The sequence below is a fragment of the Amblyraja radiata genome, chromosome 13 (genome assembly GCF_010909765.2).
Source record: "Amblyraja radiata isolate CabotCenter1 chromosome 13, sAmbRad1.1.pri, whole genome shotgun sequence".
NCBI lineage: Eukaryota > Metazoa > Chordata > Chondrichthyes > Rajiformes > Rajidae > Amblyraja > Amblyraja radiata.
In genome coordinates, this window is record NC_045968.1 from 23,788,402 (window position 1) to 23,810,243 (window position 21,842).

At 39.1% G+C, this 21,842-nt stretch overlaps 1 protein-coding gene across 5 annotated transcripts in view; it reads left to right on the top strand.

The window, feature by feature from the left end:
* The window catches only part of dgkd (diacylglycerol kinase delta), a 126,255-nt gene that overhangs the window by 52,426 nt on the left and 51,987 nt on the right, over positions 1-21,842 (top strand). For 4 of the 5 annotated variants that reach the window (XM_033031423.1, XM_033031425.1, XM_033031424.1 and 1 more), the window contains 3 exons: positions 14,198-14,302; positions 18,003-18,135; positions 18,911-19,017. In XM_033031423.1, the coding sequence (XP_032887314.1) occupies positions 14,198-14,302; positions 18,003-18,135; positions 18,911-19,017 (345 nt within the window). Of the gene's footprint in view, positions 1-14,197; positions 14,303-15,447; positions 15,561-18,002; positions 18,136-18,910; positions 19,018-21,842 lie in introns of those variants that run through there. The other variant, XM_033031427.1, reaches the window with a different exon arrangement.

Here is a 21,842-nt window from a genome sequence, read left to right on the forward strand (position 1 = left end):
AAAGTAGGAAAGAGTGCTTCAGAAGGTATTATAAGGAGGGAAAGGATGAGGAATTGGCGCTTCAATTAGATCATGAACTCAAGAAAGGGAGAAGGTGAAACAACTTAATGAAGTGATGAAACCAAGAAACAAAGCTTCAAAAAGAATTGGGGAAGCAGCATGAGAGACACTAAGACACTAACGTGAAGAGTGCTAAAAATTGCACTTGCATGAAATACGAAACATAACAAAAAAGCTGGAAACGCTCAACAGAGACTTCAAAATAAGATGGAAGGGAAAATAGAGAGCAGGAAATGTGTCTTTAAACAGAACTGGGAAAACAGCAGTAAATGGAAGGAAAAGGGCTTACAAATATAAACTTTAGATATGAAAAAAACAGAGGAAAAACAAAAATACATATTGGACCAGAGCATTAAATGGTAAAAAGGAAGAAAAAATAAATTCTGACTAGTCTATGATAGAATCATAAATAGAAAATGACAAAAATACAGTATAGAAAATAATAAACTAAGTGAGAAATACAGCCAAGATGTAGCAGGATTCAGAACAGTGTGTGACATGAAGGGCAAGTAAATTGAGATTTTACCTTTAAATAGCTCACATGAGAAACCAGCTACAGGTATCACTTACACGGGTTTTAAACAGGAAGTAGTCGTGTATGTATGGAATGCAAAATGTAATGATTTTAATTCATAAATTATTTGTCTGGATTGAAATATGGCCATTCAACAGGTGAATGAAACCAAGAACATAAATGAGTACAGTGACACCATGTTGCTTTGCACAAATGTGAAACTGCCACCAAAATCATTGAGTATGGGCTTTTCTGTGGAACCTTGATTAACACCCAAACTATTTTGATTATAGTCATAGTCATACAGCGTGCATCAACCCAACTAGCCCACACTGGCCAACATCTGTACTAGTCCCACCTGCCTGCATTTGGCCCATATCCCTCCAAACATGTCCTGTCCATGTACCCATCTAATTGTTTCTTAAACATTGCGATAGTCCCTGCCTCAACGACCTCCTCTGACAGTTCGTTCCATACATACATTTTTTAATCTTACATCATTTTTTAAATCTTACTTAAAAAGCCTGCAGTTCCTTGTATAGAGTTGTTTAAATTTAGATTATGCAATGATTTAACATGTTAATGATTTGATTGTGTAATTTTGAAGGTGCATTTGGCATGCACGTTGTGGCAATCAGAATGTGTAGGGCTCATCAAAACATGTTCACTTCAAACAATAAATTAAAGCAAAAATCAATATAAAGAATTAAGACAAATAGCTTGACTTGTTCCTCCGGGCTAAAGGTTGTAATATTATAGTACATATCAAGCTGTATTTGATCAAGTTTGAGTTTTTAAAAATGCACGTCCATACCACTTTAAGGCAATTTAACGACACAAACCAAACAAGAACCACAGAGATAGGAAGCTCCGGTGCTCCCAAAATTAAAGTTAATAAAGCAATTCCATGTGAACTCCTATCAGCATTTACTTTCTTTGCCCTGGCATAATTTGGCTAATGTAGTTTCTCTCCAAGATAATGTTTCTTTAAGCTGCACAGGCTTAGGTTTATAACACTGTAGCCATGGGAAATAGATCATGTGGCACTCGTTTATATTAACATTTTCACGTAAATCAAGTTAACCCAATGTAGATTAACCAACCATTTCTAGGTGAAAACTTGAACCTGAATTTATGAAGACTTCTTTGGGAGTTAGCAAAGGTTTGGCATATGTTTCGGGGTATACACCATGAATCGTCTTTTGGGCTAATTTCATGCTTTCCTCCCTGGAATTTTGAATGGATATTAATGCAGGTTTAGCAGATGAAGAAAGGGTGAAATTTAATTTCTGGTTATCTTTCTTTTTCTTTATCTCAGTTACATCTGGTCTCTTTTTGGTCATTATTTTCCCTACCCATTTGTACATTTCAGTTCTCAGCTTATCTCCATTCGTTATTTAGGCCCCACACATATATAAAGCATTCCTACCTTTCTGTGACGTGTCAGAAGTAACCCAGAAGGAGGATTGCATTATTTTGTTCATTTATCTGGTGTGGTGGTATTTTTGGAATGAGGTTGTTCAAGAATACTATTGACCATGACAGTTTTTTAGGTATTAGTTTTCAAACAGAGCTAATTTTTAAACTTATTTTAACAACCATACAGGCACAGGTTCATCTCTTTGTATATTGCAAGAGCATATTGAAAACATAACTTTTTTTCAGTTCCTGAGACTATATTTTCTAAGTTAAATGCCAGGTAATAATGGATTTAAAATATGAAGCCTTAATATATTGTGCAAAAGGGAAGGACAGAAAAGGCTTGATTCGACCGTGTGAATTAGATTGTGTCCGTTTTCAGCCTTAATGTCCAATTTTGTAGAAATCAAGATAATAAGGCATGTTGTCAAAGATGCATCATAAAAATGAGGCGTTAGATTAAAAGGAAGAAAATAGATGAGGCTTAGGGTATTACTTTGAGCCTATGCCTACATATTAAAAAAAATAAAATCCTTTGTAACAAGTGGCAAATCTCTGGAGTAACTAAAGGAAAAGCAATAAAAGGTGAAAATATTGCATATGCAGACTTGTGAAATAGACTTTGTTATAACAGAGAACGGGTTTGAGTACAAACTATTCAAAACTGAAAGATTCGGGATATTTTAACAGTCAGGAAAAGGCAGGTGAAAATATATGTTTAAATATTAAAAATATACACACTAAGCTTTTATTACAACACACTGAGCTTTTCTTTTCTCTCTCTCGTTTATCATATCATACTATGTTTGCATATTATTTTGTACTGCAGCAAGTAAGAATTTCATTGTTCTATGTGGGACATATGACAATAAAACACTCTTGACGCTTGACGCTTGACTTGAAATATAACTGATACAGAAATAGACAAGGCAAGATATTAATGCAATGAAAACTTGGAGAGAAAAGTTAAGACAATAAAGAATGGAAGGAATTTTAGATAAAGATGATGACGATTTGGGATTCAGCTATGAAACAAGGCAGTTTTAGAAAGAAAGTTGTGTTACTTTTAGTGAAATAATTGTTCAAAAAAAGTGCTGATTGCTTTCAGCAAAAACTTAGGTTTACTTTGGAGCCCCATGGAAATGTAATAAATTATAAAAAATTTAATAAGAAATTTCTTATAGGAGAGGAAGATGGAGAGACAGAAAGTGAACTGAAGGCACAACTGCCACTGGTAGTGGTATCAAAGTGGGACGTACACAAAAGGACAGAGTTAAAGGGAAGCAGTTCTCCAAGGTTTATTACCTAAGGAAAAATGACACATTGTGCTCAGGTATTTTGTGAGCTTAGTTGAAGCATCATAAGCAGTCTGTTATACAGGGAAGTATTAGAATGGGTTATACTGATAAACCATACAGACCCTCTGGCTCTTCTGGTATTCAATAACATCGGAACTGGTTTCACCTGTATTGTTCAGGCTGTGCCCATTCCTAACATTGACTGGTTATCGCACAATATCAGACCTGTATTGTTGCAGAAGTTATTTGTTTTTTGTTGAGGCTAAAACGATGTATAATAAATCCAGGGCTGAGAGAGTTAAATCACAAGAACACGTTGCATTAACTTGTGTTCAGTTGAATTTAGAAGAATGGTGATAGGATGAGATGTTTAAATAACAAAAAGATTTGATAGCATAACTGCAAACAAACAATTTCCTCCAGTGAGGGAATCAGAATGAGAGGAAATCTTAAATTACAGCAAAATCATTTAGAAGGATAATTAGCAAGTACTTTTTCTAGAGGCACTGAAATAGAATTCTAAAATAGATATAGGCCATAGATGTTGATGAGATAATTTAGGTTTACAGGACTGAGATTGATAGATTCTCTTAAGAGAAGGATGTCAAAGATTATGAAATAAAGGTAGATTGTTTTGTACAAAAGTTGTTACGATCGTGAATGCACTGGGTGAAAGAATGTCAGAAGAAAATTCAATGGTAACTTTCAAAAGAGAATTTGATGAAATATTTGAGGATTAAATTACAAAGGCGCAGGAAAAGAGCATGATGGTGTAATTAATTCTCAAGGAGTTATGACCAGCAATGTATGGTGTCTTGTGCTCTAACATTGTGCGATTCCAAGGTGGGAAAATGATAATGCATTACAGGTGACCTATTAAGGCAAAGGAGGCTCAAAGGACTCAATAATTTGCTCACTATAATAGAACAGTACATCATGATTAACCTACTGTTAACAAACCCAGAATCAAAAATAAATGAGAAACTACCTCAGAGCCAAGGTTGAGTCCAGTGCGTTGAATTACGGGGTTTGGTTTTATCTGTGCTTTCGATTCATTTGATTCTTGCTTTCTATTCAAAAGAGAAACCGTCAGAGGTAAAGGGTGATAAGAACAGGGTATTTGATGTGTTTACTAATCATTTATTCGGACCGCAGCACAGCATTGATTCCCATCAATTCTCACTGGTTTCAACCAAGTAGGAATGCAGTATTGCATTATTGCTCTCATACATACCTCTGTGAACTAAATTAAAGCACACTGTCATCCGTACTTTTTCAGCTCTAGTTATAAGGTTGATGATCAGCTAGTGAATGTTTGGACTATACTTGGCTATACAGCCAAGCTTTAAGGCAGACAGCTTTTGAACAGTTAGTTATTCAGGTGTGAGTGTATTTTGATCTGAATTGTGCTTCATTTTGGACCTGAGCTGGTCTCTGTGTTGGAGGTGACTTTTGGATCTGGTATTAGAGTGTAATTTGGGGAAATGTGAGATTATCCTCAACAGTAGGAAGAATAGAACATAGAACATTGTTTTAAAGGAAATAAACCACATATTGTTCCTATACAGAGGGATATCTTTGTACTTTTTCATGATTCAGTTTTTCTGATCTGGATGTCATAGGTAAGGCCAATATTTATCACCCATCCCATTTGCTTTTGAGCTGATGGTGCACTAACTGTTTGAACCTTTATGATCTTTCTATTGGAGGTACTCCCAAAGTATTGTTAGCTTGGCAGTTCCAGGATTTAGACCCATTGAGAATGAAGGACAGGAGAGATATATTTGCAAATCAGGATGTTGAGTGACTTAGAGGAGAATCTGTAGGCGAGGGTATTCTTATATGCCTTTTGATCTTCCGCTACTTGTTGGTATAGACTACAGGATTGAAGATATTATTAGTAATCTCAGCAAATATCTTCAATGCGATTTGTAGGCATTAGGCTCTTAAACGTTTATGCGCTGATAATACAGGGAATCCATGTATACAGTGATGTATGAGGAACAAAGTGATTCACGTCACGCTTCTTGAGAAATTCTGGAACTTGTCTCATTCAGGCAAGTGGAAAGTATTCTTTAGTGCTTCTGACTGATGATGGAAAGATTTAGGAATGTCAGGAGGTGACTCACTTTCTGCAGGAAACCACATGAAACTTTAAAAGTTAACATAGAGCTGCATCAACTATTTAGAAATGTTGGCCTTTATTGCATAGAGAATGGAATAGAAAAGTGGGAAAGTATGACCAAACATGGTATTGATAAAATGCGCACCGAGTTATTATGTAGAATTTTGATCTCCTTGCTGAGAGAGGAATATACTTGCATTGGAACTAGTTCAGAGAAGATTCTTGAAGTTGATTCCTGTGATGAATGGGTTGTTGTATAGGAAATTGTTGAGTAGGTGGGCCCATGTTTGTTCCTTAAAAAAGATTCAAGGAGACTTGATGAGGGAGATGGTGTGCAAATGTTTCCCCAATGAGGGAATATAGATCTTAGGGTATGTAGTTTCAGTTTAATAGGTTGCTCATTTAAGAAAGTGATGAAGATCTGACTTCTTCTCTGACTTTCCTGTGGGGTTAGGATTGTATGGTAACAGGTAGAATCTATAATGTTAGATTGATTGCTCTGAAAAACATTTGAATGGAAAACGTGAGTATATTCATTTATGGTGTGATTTTGGATGTGGTTTGTTGGAGGATGTAAGCAAAAGAAGATACAGATAAGTGGCTCGCAGTCACACGTATACTTACCGGTGTCATGCTAAATATAACTTTTGCACTGATATAATCTTTAGGTCAGTGATCAAACTTACTTCCGATATGAAGAAATATCCTTTCCACTTGGTTAAGTATACTAAATGTGACCATGATTCAAGCTATAAGCTGTGAATGTTAAAAACCGCTAATGGGGCTTTCTCACGGGACGACTTGACGCAAGATGTAACCAGAGTGAAGTGGTCGTGGTCTAGCACGATATCACACGATATAACGGGGGTAGATAAAGAGTTCCCACGGGTACTCGGCATTTCTGTTATTTGTGCGAGCGACTTGTCCGTCTCCCGAGCTTTCCCGTTAAATCTTGAATGAACATTGTGAACTGTGAAGTGTTGTTAAATCATCACGTGGCACAAATGATGTCACTTTTTTTTTCACACACTATAAATATCCTCCCTTGGTTGAATTGGCTCATTTGGAGACATGCCTGTACTAAGTAGTTTCGAGTACAGGATGGTGGTGTTTTTCATTGACGCGCTGTATGCAGCAGCCCTCTATGTGAATCGAGGACGCTTGCGTGAAGGCAGAAGGGTGAGATTAATTAAAAAGAGAATTAAGAGGAAGTCTCACTGGGTGAAGCCCATCTTTCAACGGAGACCTCTATTTGGACAATATGATAAACTGCTTAATGTGCTGTGCGAAGAGGATAAAAGTGCATTCACAAACTTTGTCAGAATTTCACCCGAGCTTGTAAATACAGATAGCCTTTTTTAAGACAAGCATTACAAGTGAAAATTGCCTGCCCTCATGCATAATTTATTTTATGGCTCTTGGAGACATGATTCCAACTTCAAACACAGAGCGTGTAAAAGCTGTCTGCGACTTTTTTACTTTGCAGCTGCAGGGCACAGACACACTTATAAGAGAAGTTTAAGTTAACTGCAAAAACAGCACTTTTACATCAATAGCAATGTATGTTTTTAAATCATGGATAACATTAAATGGTTTTTCTGTTGATGTACTAATATATCGTTATATATACTCACATGAGCACCCGGGATACTCCGCAGCCTTCGTCTCCAGCAGGTTCCGTTTTTTCTCCCTGTTTCTGTAATCCTCTCTGGATTTATCGTAAAGAATTTCGTTGAATTGGTACCATTCTACAAGTTCCCCTCTTGTTCCCTGGTGAAGTTATATGGCCTTACCTTCTGCCATCTTCCCTTTATATACGCGTCTGTTGAGGCTATTCCTACAACGGCTACTGGGGAGGCAATCTGAAATCCACCTTGCTCACCCTCTCCCTGCTCCAAGGAGCCCACAGGCAGTGTTATCTGTGGCATCTCCTGTTGCCTCTCCACCTGTCTCTCTTGCTGCGTCTCCTCCTCATTCTCCTGCATGGCAAAAACCTTTCTGACATGCTTTACCCCCTTTCTTTGAGCTTTTCTGGGAGCCATCTCTGCAAGTGTTCCAGTGAAAAAGATTCTCCAACAATGACAATGAGATGGGACGTCCTCGATGGACACATGTTCCATTGGCGATATTGAGACCACCTTTTTTACTCACCTTCTGTCCCCTCTGTCCAGCTTCCGGGTTCACCGTTCGCAGGAGTTCCCACGGTAAACGCAAGAGTTATTACGGATATCGCACTGGCCACTACGTCCATATAATGTTTCAATGTTCAACCACAAGTGTACAAGTCACTCTTGGAGAAATTCAAGCTTGCTTGAATTTTCTCCCGAGTCAACAAGTTACACGAGTACCTGCCGTTAGCGCCACGGTGGTCCACGGTGGTCCACAAATGCCGTACGGTTATCGTACGAGGTTCCCACGATGTTCAACTCTGGTTACCTCTTGCGTCAAGTCGCCCCGTGAGAAAGCCTCTTGAGAAAGCCCCATTAGCGTGCAAAGAGAGAAATAACATTATGAAAATGTTAGCATTGACAACTCATTGAGGTGCTCTGCAGATTCTGCCAGCTTTCGCCACAGGGTCTAGGGATCCTTTTTAACCTGGCACAGTTGATTAAGTTATAGTAAAACAGAACTGCTGGAAGAACTCATCCAGTCAACCAGCAGCTGTGGAAGGATAAACCAACTAACATGTCAGGTCAAAGACCTTTCATCAGAACTTGATTTTCATTGCTGATTATGTTATTGAGAATGGATAGAATATTGTGCAAGAACAACAAGGGCATATTACCCTTCCAACAAAAAAAGCAGATTTCTGAAAATAAGTGGTCAGAGAGTATCTATGGAGGATGAAGCAGAGTTAAACTTCCGGGTAATGACCACTTGTCAAAACTGCTGGATGTTGGAGGTGTACAAGGTTTTATATGTATGCAGGGGCAGAGAAATGGAATGGGTCAATACAAAAGGTCTATAGAGTCATAAAGCATGGAAATAGGCTCTTCATGCCAACTTGTCCATACTGACCAAAATGTCTCTATAGGCTCGTTCCATTTACCTGCATGTGGCCCATATATCTTTAAATTTTTCTGTCAAGTTTCTCTGGTCAAGTATTTCAAATATTGTAGTTCTGCCTGCCTTTACATCTTTGCCAGCTTTTCCATATACCTACTACCATCTGTGAAAACAATTAGCCCTTGGGTTTCTTTTACATTTTTTCCTCTCTTATCTTAAATCTATATCCTCCAGTTTTAGACTCGTCTATCCTGGAAAATAGACTGACCATCCCCCTGCCACTCATGATTTCATGTACCTCCAGAAGGTCATCCCCTAGCCTTTTAAGCTCCAGGGAAAAAATACCACATCCTATCCAGCCTTTCTTTATAACTCAAGCCCTTCGCCCCTCCCCCAATCCCAGTAACATCTGCATGAATCTTTTCTGCACCTTTTCCGGCGTAATGGCACCCTTCCAATAGCTGGGCGACTAGAAATGTCATGGTATGCCACCACTACCACCCTCTGTCTCCTTCCACCAAGCCAATTGTATATCTCACCCTGGATGCTATGTGATCCAGACTAGACAACCATCAAGCCACTCAAAGGCCTTGTTAGAGTTCTTAATGGGATGGAAGACATTTGTTTTTAGTTTTAGCAATACAGAATGGAAACAAACATACAAAAGAAAATTAGATAAGCGCACAAAACATATAAACTTATGTGCAAGTCAGATGATGTTACGAGACAAAAGGAAGCAGGAATGAGCTAAAGAAATGAAAGATATGTTTGGAGGAGCCGCAGATTAGAACAGCAAAATTATTACTATATCTGCTATTAATAAAAGAGCAGTGATTATGATCCAAAATTATTGAGAGCATTGCGTCTGGAAGTTAGTTGTAAGTTGCCTAATCAAGATGTGAAGTACTAGAATTTCTATTAGCTTTTTAGGGTGGAACAGTTGGTAGAGTTGCTGCCTTACAGCGCCAGAAACACGGGTCTGATCCTGCTACGGGTGCTGTCTATAAGGAGTTTGTACATTCTCCCTGTGATCATATGGGTTTTCTTCAGTTTCCTCCCGTGCAGGTTTGTAGATTAATTAGGTTCTGTAAATTGTCCCTTATGTGTAAGATGGAATTGGTGTACAGGTTGGTCGACGCAGACTCGGACTGAAGGATCTGTTTCCACGCTGTATCTCTAAACTAAACTAAACTTTTATTGGACAGGACCGAATGTGTTTGGAAGAAATTGAAAGGACCAGCAATGCCTGTAGAATTGAGATAATTTGTAAAACAATCACCTATCCTGGATTGTTCTGCACACTGTTAAGGTTGAACAAAAGTAGTGTATATGGATTTTCATAAGACATTTGATAGAGTGGCACACAATAGGCTGTTGACACATTAATACTCAAGGGATTAGAATTGACATAATTGCACGGGGGCATGGATCAATAGATTGTAAATGGGGAGAAATTGAATAAATTGTATATTTTGGATAGGGAAAATGGCACATGTAAAAGTTCAGCAATATTAGCAGATGGAACAGTGCTTTCATAATGTTATAAGGGGAGGGGAGGAAACACTTGTTCTTGTCTTGGTTAATGTTAGGATAGTAAATGACCTTTAATATCATTGTCATGTTATTTTTACACTTTGCTGAAAGTTAGATCATCCCATTTGCCATCTATCTCTCACCCGCCTTTTAATTACAAGCACAGTATTTGCCTTTCCACAATATTGATGAGTGCCAGGTTCAGCAGGTAATCATTCTGCGCACTGAAGAATGGATGAATTACACTGAACAATGATCTATGGAGAAGGTCATATAATCTGTCTTCACGGTTGCTTATAGAATTATTTTGTTTCATAATTGATTGACCTGGATACTCTGGGTAATCTATACATAACTAAAACTCGGATCTTGTGCTCTTCCAGTTTGCGGGGTTTTTCTATTTGTGCAAAAACGGGACGCAATAACACAGCAATTTTTGCCCCTTTACTCACCATTCTCCAGTGCTGCGAGTGCAACAAGTTTTGTTCCGATCGATGGTATATTGTAAAAGTTATTGATGGTATATTGTAAAAGCACTGAGCCCCACGATCTACCGGCTGGCTAGGGATACCGCGGTTTCCAGGACAGGCACCGCAACGTCATACGGAGAGAGGGAGCGCCGCAGCCTGGCCCACAGCACGGGGGGGGGGGGGGGGTGTGGAGAGAAGATGGAGGGAGGGGGGGAGAGGGATGAGGGAGGGGGGAAGAGAGGGATGAGGAAGAGAGAGGGATGAGGAGGGGGAGAGAGGGATGAGGGTGGGAGGGGGAGAGAGGGATGAGGGAGGGAAGAGGAGAGAGGGATGAGGGTGGGAGGGGGAGAGAGGGGTGACAGGGAGAGGGGAGAGAGGAATGAGGTAGGGGGGAGAGAGAAGGAGGGAGGGGGAAAGAGTGGGAGGGAGTTGGGTAGAGGGGTAGTGGAATGCAGGGGGGTAGGGAGGGGGGTAGAAGGGGTCCGTAGTGATGGGTAGAGGGGGTAGAAGGGGACAGGGAGGGGTGGATTTGAATGGAGAGGGATAGGTGTGAGTGGTGGAATATTGTGTTGGGGGAACGGATTGCGTTGAGGGAACGGGTGAGTGGTGGAATATTGTGTTGGGGAACAGGTTGCGTTGGGGGACCAGGCCTCCCGTGTGACAGGGACCCTACAGGTCCCACATAGTCTAGTATCTCTTAAATGTGCTCTCTTTTGGAATGAAGCATTATCAATCTAACCATCCCAAAATAAATTTTAAAATGGCATCCAGCATTACTATATCAATCATCTAGGAGGAAGCCTGGATTAGAAACATTTTTTAGATATTAGAAAAATATTAGTTGTTCTATCTTGAATTGCTTAAAATGTCTCTTATTGGCTGATAATTTGAGCAAACTGTTAAAAAATTTGTCTGAAGAAGGGTCTCGAACCGAACGTCACCCATTCCTTCTCCAGAGATGCTGCCTGTCCCGCTGAGTTACTCCAGCATTTTGTGTCTACCATAAAATTCACTTCTCTCCCCCTGAGGCCCAAACTGAGCCAGAGGTTCCAGAAATGCTCATGGTCACACTCAGCTTGAGGTCACTCAACTGTACAATAAAAATCTTGTCAGAACTTGATCACTGAATGATGGAGGCTACCTGACATTGCAAAAGCTAAGAGATTCTAGCTTCCATTTGTGTGACAGGAGATGGATCTTGCTGGCTCAACAGCATTTCCCATCGGTCACTCTGGTACTACCCAGCCAGGGACATTGTCATCCTCCCTGCCCCTTACTAAGTTTTTTTTTTGTCTCTCCTTCTCAGTTCTAATCAAGAGCTGTCAATCTGAAAAGTTCACTCTTTCTACCACACCTTTCCCCTGACCAACTGAGTATTTCCACCATTTTTGGTTCTTAATTTAGGTTTCCAACATCTGCAGTCCAGTTGTATTTTAATCTTTAAGTCCCATTTTATTACTGTCCTTGGTTTGTTACTTCTGTTTGCAACATTATTTACGAGGATGTTGCCAGTACTAGAGGGTCTGAACTGTAGGGAGAGGTTGTGTAGGCTGGGACTCCATTCCCTGGAGCGCAGGAGGATGAGAGTTGATCTTATAGAGGTGTGTAAAATCATGAGAGGAATAGATCGGGTAGATGCACAGAGTCTCTTGCCCAGAGTAGGTGAATCGAGGACCAGAGGACATAGGTTTAAGGAGAAGGGGAAAACATTTAATAGGAACCTGAGGGGTAACTTTTTCACACAAAGAGTGGTGGGTGTAAACCAAGCTGCCAAAGGCTGGGACTATCCCAACGTTTAAGAAGCAGTTAGACAGGCACATGGATTGGACAGGTTTGGAGGGATATGGACCAAACGGAGGCAGTTGGAACTAGTGTAGCTGGGACATGTTGGCCGATTTGGGCAAGTTGGGCTGAAGGGCTGTATCACTGTTCCACACTGTATCACTCTATGACTCTTCTGTATTTCTATCTATGCTCTTAGTTCATTGCCTTCGTATTTGCAAGAATCCTTATACTGAAGCAGTAAAACAATGAAATGGTACCAAACTTATTGTTTGGTTTCTTCAGTTCAGCTTTCGTATCTTCTGTTTTCCATAATTATAGGATTAATGTAGGATTAGTGTAAATGGATGATTGACTAAATAGGCCGAAGGGCCTGTTTCCCTGCTGCATCTCTCTATGACTACCTATGACACTCAGAGTTAAGGCACAGTCGACTAAGTTTTAGATGGGGGTTTTTTGCGTAGTAGAAATACTGAATCCAGTCAGTCGTTCTACTAGGTAACAAAGCCATTGATAAGGACTGAACAGCAGATGAGCTGATGTAAAGATTGGGGGTCAAGATAGAAATTGGTGTTCTTACATACATGCAGGTATAAGATCTGCCACTCAACTTAAGGTCACATATGGCACCAACATGTGCAAGCTGTCTGATTTAGTTTTAAATACTATAGTTGCTAAGGAGAGGAGTGGATCCTGGACAAGGATTGTAATATAGTTGTTTAGTAGTTTACTTGGTATATTTGTTTTGTCTTGTACTATGGTGGTGGGATCTGTTTTGTTTTATGGTGTTGTAAATACTATTTTAATGTTTGAATAAATATTTTTGATTTTTAAAAAAAGGAGAGGAATGGAATCAGTAGCAGAGGAACGCAGTATGTGGTGGAGACCTCAGACAGGTTTCTTGATATTTAATTGGAGATTTTTGCACATCCTGTACTGAATGTCACTCACTTGTTCACGATTTTTTGAGTTGGTAAGGCAAGGCTGGATTTGCATACAGAAACTGGTGCAATACTTTTTCCATCAAGTAGAAACATGGCATGTTTATGAAAAATAATGAGGGACCTAATGATAGATCCTTTGTAAAAAATACCAGTGGTCGAGGCAAAGCATGTGTGCTTCTGGTTATCCTCTGTCAACAGTAGAATAAATAAGAAAAGAAACAGGCAATTGCAGAACCATTTACCTGGAAGACTATTGGACTAAGGGATAGTTGGGCAGAGCCTGTCAGTGCAATGGAAAGGTTAGCAGACGCTGACAGTATGAGCAAGAGGTGAGTCGTGCTTAAGTCTGAGTGAGATGTTAGCACAATCAGTATGAGAAGACCACAGACATTACTACATAGTTCATTCTGGGAAAAGTTTTGTCAGAGATGATTGTTGGAATTCACACCGTGCAGGATTAACTGCTGGAGCTCCAGCTAATTCCTCAAATAGTTTCATTAGTATATTTGAAAGCCTTCCCTATTTTTGTGAAATGCTGAAATCCCAAACAGATGTTGGCGGTGATTTATTTTTAACTTGCTCTATTTTTGGATGTTTTGATTATGGCAAAGACTTTTAGTGAGAACATTTCTCCTAGTCCAGAACACATTGGCTGTTGGTTGAAAATAGCCGTACTGACACCAAACCCAAATTATTCCATTTGTCAAGAATAAGCATAACAATGAATGCCAATGGGCTGCTCTTCCTTGACCAAGACCAATCTTATATTCCCTTGTCATTTAGCCATTTCAGTCGCTAACTGAGCAAACAAACAGGGATCCAGCTCGATCTTCCTCTCGAGGTGCTGCACTGGAAGCCTTTTGTATGGAGCTATTCTGCTGGCATTTAAAGACTAATTGTTCATGCTCATATAGTGAAATGTAAGCAGACGATTGCATTACAATCAAAAATTGAATGTTATGCATCTTTTACAGTTTGTAGCCTGTTTTTGCACTAATACCAATATCACCCCCAAGATAATTGAAATGTACTATTTGCTTTTGCAGATAATTACTCCTTTCCGAAAGTTAATTTTGTGTGCTGAAAACCGTAAGGAAATGGAAGACTGGATTGCAGTAATGAAAATGATCCAAAACAGGGATCATTTTGAGGTGAGATGGCTCAAAGCCTGGCAGTTTCAACACCTTCAGGCATTTGTGTATATGAATCAGTAATTTGCAAATGAGTTACCTACTGAGTACTGGGCAGTTACAGGAGAGGAGAGGTAAACTGAAAGGTTTAAAACCTGAAAGAAGAATTTAAACAGTGTTGTGGATTGTAATACCTGATTTCTGTGAAAGCCTTCAAACGTTTCAGGAGAATAGATTGCTCCATATAGAAAAGTGTTTTCTGTAACCAGGCATCATTGCATCCTCTATTCGCTCCTTTTGTATTTTTGTATTGGCAATCTAATGTGCCTATCATGCCCTCAACAAAGACTCAAAGGAGGACTTGTCACCCTTCATACAGCAGATCAAGAGGCAACTGCTTGGCTAAAGGACTTTGCATTCGCTAAATAAAAATAAATGTGCCTATTGTATCTTCCTTTTCCTAGAATGATGATTCCGAATTAGCAACATTATACTTTTATAAATTTGTTTCTGAAATTAGCTGGCATTAGAAAGGCAATGTTTATTATCTATCAGCAAACTGCCTTGAAACTGTTTGCTGGGATGGTAGTAAGAATTTGCATTGTTAGCAATACATATTGGTGAAATCAGATATAGATGGCACTTTGCCTTCCTGGTAGGATGTTTGTGAACATATTGGTTTTTATGACAGTTAATGCCATGCACACATAAAAGAGAAGCTATTTAAAGATTTATTAAATTTGTTGCCACAACTTTCCTGAACCTTAGTTCTACGTACAGCATTTAAATGTGGAGTCAGTTGAAATGACCCTGCCTCTACCATAAGTGCAATAATTAAATATGTAACTCCGGTGGCTTGCTAGGACTCAGTTAAGGCAGTTGAATCTTCAATGTCAAAGGTAAATAGCTGTTTTTTGTGTGTTGTAAACATAAGAGTGGTCAGCACATCCATTCAAGAACTGTTTATGGGGACTGTTTTATTTCAAGGTATAATCTATATGTTGTGTAAATAGTGTTTTTTTTAAATTGCACAGGTATTTCTATTGGAAACTAAACAACAGGGATGTTTGTGATGTGTCAAGCTTTGCCCCATATTCTTTGAAATATTTGTAATCTTTGCTCTCATTTTTAAAGGACCTTCTTTTTCTTATCCTTTCCAGCTGCCTGAGATAGATAGCTTTCCCAGGACATGCTGCAATCAATGTTTATCTTTTTCTCCTCACCCACCATTAATGTATTGTCTGAGGCTGGGCTGCAGATCCTCCAATAATTTCTCCAGGTGACTATTTGCCATATGTGGAGCTAGGCATGAAAAGAAGCATTGAGCAAATTGAAATCCCAGTGTGAACTAATAAGTGCACATTCAAAGTTTCCATGAACATTAATATTAATAAAGCAACAAGAATAAAATGTTTACATGTGGAGGATATGAGATGGGATAACAGTGAGATGGTTAACCAAAGGTACAATAGGTTTGAGATTGAGAGGTAGTTTTGACAAGTTCCGAAGTCCCAAAGATTGTTGCTTCTGTTAGGAAAATTGTTTTCCAATTGAAAATCCAGGTCTGATTAACAGAAGCAAGCTGATCTTCTCAACTAAATTCCATCCTTTCCATTGCTGACTTCCCAAGCAACGAAGCCCAGTGTTTTTTTCTCAATCTTGAGTCTAAATTCATTGACCAATGGTTAGTTGATTTATCTCCTTTTTGAATAAAGGTAATCTTGATTGCCTTCTAATTCACGTATATTACATAGCAGGTTTTGGGGAAGTTAAATGTAATTAATTTATACTTTACTGATTTTTTTTCAAATACACTTGTTTCACTTGTTAACAGTTTAGGATCTTTTGTAATCCCATTTTGCCTATCACTTTTCCAGACTTCCCTGATTTTCTGTTACTGTGTGGCACATCTAGACATGAATTTTGAAATTCCATCTTAGTCTTATGCCCTACTGTTGTCCTACTTCTGAATGCACCTCCATCTATAATTATCAATCCAGTGTTGTCTTTTATTTGTCATGTTGCTTCCTATGCTGTTAAATTTAAATGACTTAGTAAAAGTGCTCTCTTCTACTTGTCTAATACTCCAACGTATTTACAAAACAGAAATTGGCCATTCAACTCAAGAGGTCCATGCCAGTGCACCACATTGGATTCTTCCTACCCTTCTTTATCAAAAGCCTTCAACATATCCTTCTACCCCTTTCATCCAGCTTTCCCTTAAGTTTATCCCTGTTATGAGATGCATCTATTCCTTGTAGTAGCATGTTTCTGTATGCTAACCAATTTCTGTATAAAAAGATTGCTCATTCCTGTCTGTGCAGAGCTATTGCCACATTGTTTTAATCTGGGTATTAATTCCATTGCAATATAATCACAAGGATATCCGCTACATCTCTTTCCAACATTTTGTTATTTTCCTTCCTTTATTCTACCTGTCTGATTACATCCAGTTAGAATCCTTCCAGTCATCCGAAAAATGTATTTCAATAGTGGTTCCACCACCCTCCCCATCAGAACTGTTTTTTTGTTTTTTTTTTGCTTCTTTCTAAAATCACATTCTATTTTGTTGGGCTCTCACCGTTGCCTGGAGTGCAGGCAGATCTCTGTGATGTTTACCATCTCATTTCCTTTTGCTGGATCTTCTGCCTTTCATTTGTGACAGGTCTGGGATTGGCATGAAAACAATTTTCCTCCTTTTGTTCTCAAATGCTACTCCCTTAACCTCCACTGACACTTAATTTCTCAAACTTTCTGTGTAGGATTTCCAGCCTGCATTGTTGTGCTTGATTAATTTCCATATTGGTCATTAGTTGTGGCTTTTTCCATGAGTTTCTCGATCTCCTTATGAATGCTAGGTTTCTCACTCTGCAAGGTGAGGCACCATTTGAAACTCATAACACAGTTAAATAAGCAGTTAAATGTGTCTTCCTCTAATCGACTGCATGACGTGTCCATTTTTGAGAACTGTACTCTGTCACGGTAAATGTGCTCATGATGTTGCTCATAATTGCCCCTTTCCTGTTTTACTTCTTAACTATTGTGTAAGCATAGTATGCTCACAAGAGACTATTCTGCCAGTTTCTGTCTAATCTTTATTTAATCGAGTGAAACGATTGAATCCGACAGAGGAATACATTTTTGAAAGCCTATTTGCAGTAAGTTCATTGAAATCTCATAAACATAATGGTTGAGTTCTGATAAAATTTGACCACATTCTACGATTCATCACATCTGCTCTCACCATCCCAATCTGCCCACAAGCTACAATCAGCTGTTGATTCCTTTGGACAACAGTTTAGACATTCAAATCCTGATTGAAGAATTAACCAGCATTGTTATACAGTTGAGATGATGAACCTGGACAAAATTGCATTGTGGTTCATTTAACCAGTATATTTCAGAACTGTGGTTACATTCACAGCTTTGGAGCAAAGAACAAAATGGTGCTTCTGCATTTTCCTCATGTGTCGCAAATGGACTATGGCCATCACCAGATCATTTAGGTCAAACTATACATAAACTGGCAGTTAAGAAATGCTGACTTTACATTGGAAAGATATCCAAAATGGCGTACAACTGAGCACATTTTCCATTGTTTGATAACTGCTCCTACCAAATCCACGATTATTTTTGCCTTAATTGGATCCAACAGAGTGACAGCAAGAAATTCTTTAGTAATATCTGCTAAATATTTGTATACGTTTTTTTCTCTGAGCAGTCAACCCAATACAGTATGGACCATTTCTCAGGAATGCACAACTGGTATGCTTGCTCGCACGCACGGCCTACTTATTGCAACGTCTGCCGAGAAGCTCTGTCCGGTGTCACATCTCATGGATTGTCCTGCGAAGGTAAGTGGATGATATAAAAATGATGTCTCAGTTCATTCATTCACACTGTCTATCTTGCTATTCCTAATACTTGCTGACATGAAGTCTCTAAAGGTTATACTACTTCTAATGTGTCTTGTTAACAACACCACCCTTTCCTGTTTCAGTCCTCTTCTTGCCCCAGCTTATCCTGTTAACAATACTAAATGTGCTATTTTCAGCACTCTCCTTGTGCCACCAGTCCTATTGAGGACAATCAAAGTTGCTATACATTTTAATTACTGCAAAAATACAAAGATCGAGTAGGTATAATCTCATTATTGGTGAGCTTTGGTTTTGTGCAATACTTTGCACGTTGGATTTTTGCAGTTCATCCCACAAGGAGGAATAGAATGTTGATCTGGAGCGTATTGGTTATATTCTTTCTAATTGAAAGAAATTTGCTTTTTATCTGCAGATCTTGGCAGATTTCCCCTCATTAGGAGAGATGCTTTATTGATTTAGAAAATGTGAGGTAATTGACACTTCCGCCTTGGAAGTCCTTATGGGAATGGATTAGTATTTGCTTGACTTTGGGTTTTGAGCACTTGCATTTAGTGCATGTCTCCTTTCATAGCTTTTTCTCCCATCTCTCCATGAAAACATTAGTACTTGTCCTTGTGGCTATCCAACATACATATAGACACACAAATGTAACACACATGTGTACATACAGAATAGCTGATGATGATTCTTTCTATCACTCTCTCTCACTCTCTCTTCCTCTCACATGTGTCCTTTCCTTTCTGGTTCACAGTATGTAAGTTCAAAGCTCACAAACGCTGTGCTGTGAGAGCCACCAACAACTGCAAGTGGACAACGCTGGCCTCAATTGCCAAAGATATAATTGAAGATGAAGATGGGGTATGTTGTGAATGGGAGACAAATAAATGCTGATAACATGAAAAACTGAGCAAATGCTGATCAAGGTCTGGAAATCATTCACTGCTTTTGAAGGATTTAACATTATTGTGATGTTGATATTGAGTGTTCAAATCCTTTTATAGTTGATGTCCAGACCAATGAGGATTGAATTTAAAATGTTGCATTAAATTATTTACATCAAACTTGTAAAAGATTACCAAGGACAAAGATAGCAGTAGGCACTAAATGTTTACCATGAGGAATGTAGACCAGGACAGCAAGTGATTACCAAAAGAATATGGCACTGAGTGCTGAGCAGTTGCTGGAGGAAAGAGCACAGCAATATACAGCAAGCAGTTACTTTGAAAGATGGGACTGGGCTGTGATAACTTATGAAGCAGAACAAAGTACTTGTCTTCAAGTGGTTTCCAGTGGGAAATCATGCCTCCAAAAAAGAATAATGTGTTGGACTGCTGCAGAACTTGGGCGGCACAGTGGCCCAGTGGTAGAGTTGCTGCCTTACAGCACCAGGGACACGGGTTCGATCCTGACTACGGGTGCTGTCTGTACGGAGTTTTACTTTCTCCCTGTGATCGCATGAATTTTCTCGGGGAGCTCCAGTTTCCTCCCTTGCTCCAAGCTTGTAGGTTAATAGGCTTTGGTAAAAATTGTAAATTATCCCTAGTGTGTAGGATAGTGCTAATGTACAGGGTGAATGCAGGTTGGCACGGACTTGGTGGGCCAAAGGACCTGTTTACACGCTATACCTCTAAAGTCTAAAAGCTTAAAAATTGAACTCTCTTTGAAAATCCCAATAGCTGAGTTTTGAATATTGGAGCTCCACCCAATGGTAGAGCTTGGTGAAGACAAACATTTTTTCTAGTTTAGTAAGATGTTTATGACAGAAGAAAAAAATGAACTATCCTCTCACAACCTCAGAATATTTAAAAGCCCTTGAAGATCAAGTAAATACTTTAGTAGGAGAGTCATTGTTGTAACATAAGCAATGGTGTAAATGGCCCAATTGTTCATAGCAAAGTGTCTTGAGGGACAAATATTTTCCGGAACATCAGGAGAATTCCCAAATAATTCTTCAAGTTGTGCTTTTGGGGTTTTTTAACATCAAACCGAATAAGCAGCTTTTGTGTTTTAAATATTATCTAAATCATAACACCTCACAATGCAGCACTCCATCACTATAGCACTGATATGTCAGCCGAGATTATATCCTCCAGTGTTCTCAATAGCATTTGTACTGACAGGATCTCACCAGATGCTTCAATTGAATTAAGGAGGATATTAATTTACATTGATGCTTTTACAAGCATTGAATTATTTCCCTGTTCCGTTCATTCAGTTTTTTTTGACAGTGCCAGAGGAAGTCTTTGCCAATGTTGCAATTATGAGATGGCAATATGTTTCATCCTTTGCTTCCATTAAAGGTTACTTGCTCACCTACGTACGTTGAACTTTGCAATTTTTTACACTTTCTTTTATTTTCATTGCTGTAGCTGAGTGAATAGTTGAGGCAGTGAAGCCATTTCTGGCTGTATGCCAGTCATCTATGCTGGGGTCTGTTCTGCTTAATTGCTCACCACTGTACAAATCACCACGTAAACCTTTTAACAATATCCATTGATTTTATTTGCTGCATAGACCTGATGCCTTTATGTTGAGAGCTGCACTGGTTCATATTACTTCAGTGTTTGTAGACTTAATTGCATCATTTAATTGAGATCTCTACAAATCTTTTAGCTTGGATCTGTGCTTAACTCTTGCACGACAAATCAAAAGTCGTTTATGCAGAGATTGGTACAGGTCCTAAGATGCTGGGATTTCTGCTGGCCCTTTTGTGTCAACAATTCTGCAGCATTTAATTGAGTTCATAGTTGGGATCGTATCCGGTCCCTTATGCAGGAATCTATGCATCTTTTAGTTCATCTGAATTAGTTCTATGAAGCTGGCAGCTTCTTCCTGCATTGCTGCTGTGTACTTTAACTAGGATAAATGCTGAAAATCAATTGGTGTCTTTGCTGGTTCATTGGCTCAGTCTGTACCGGTTCTTTGGCTGGTGACTGTGCTGGTCCTTTTAATCTGGGTCCGTTGTAGTTCTCCTCACCGGTTTTGTGATATTTTTAAGCCTGGGTCCGTGGTAGTCCTTTTAGCTTGTGTCTGCAGTAATTTCTTTTTAAACCTTGGTCTGCAATGATTTATTTATTTTTGCCTTTGTGCTGGTCCTTTTAGACTGAATATGTGCTGGTCCTTTTAGCCTGGGTCTGTGCTGGTCCTTTTGAGTCATGGTGTATGCTAGTCATTTAGTGGGTGACTGTGCTAGTCCATTAGCTGGGATATATGCTAGTCATTTAGTCCAGTTGGGTGCTAGTTATTGATTTCTTTCACTCAGATCTGTGCCCGTTTCTTGACAGTTACAATTGTAGGAAAATAGGAAGTTCTCTAGTATACTTTATAAAGTATACTAGTGATTCTATCAATGAGAAGAAGCAAATGGTAGGTTGAATAATTGTTATTTGTTATTGTTAAGAAAGCTCAATATACCATCCAGGATATCCTGGAAAAAAGAAACACGACCAAAGACTCATCAAGATTACTGTAACTAATAGAAGCACGAAACAGAATCTTATGATGCTATTGGCCCTGTCACACGGTACAAGTTCATTCCAAGAGCTCTTCCCAGTTTTAAAAAAAAATCCAACTCGTGGTAAGCACGGAGAATGAACGTAGCGGGTACGTCGGAGCTCGGGGACGTCTCTTAGCAGCTCGTAACGCTAACGGCAGGTACTCGGGAAGACTCGCTAATGGCAGGT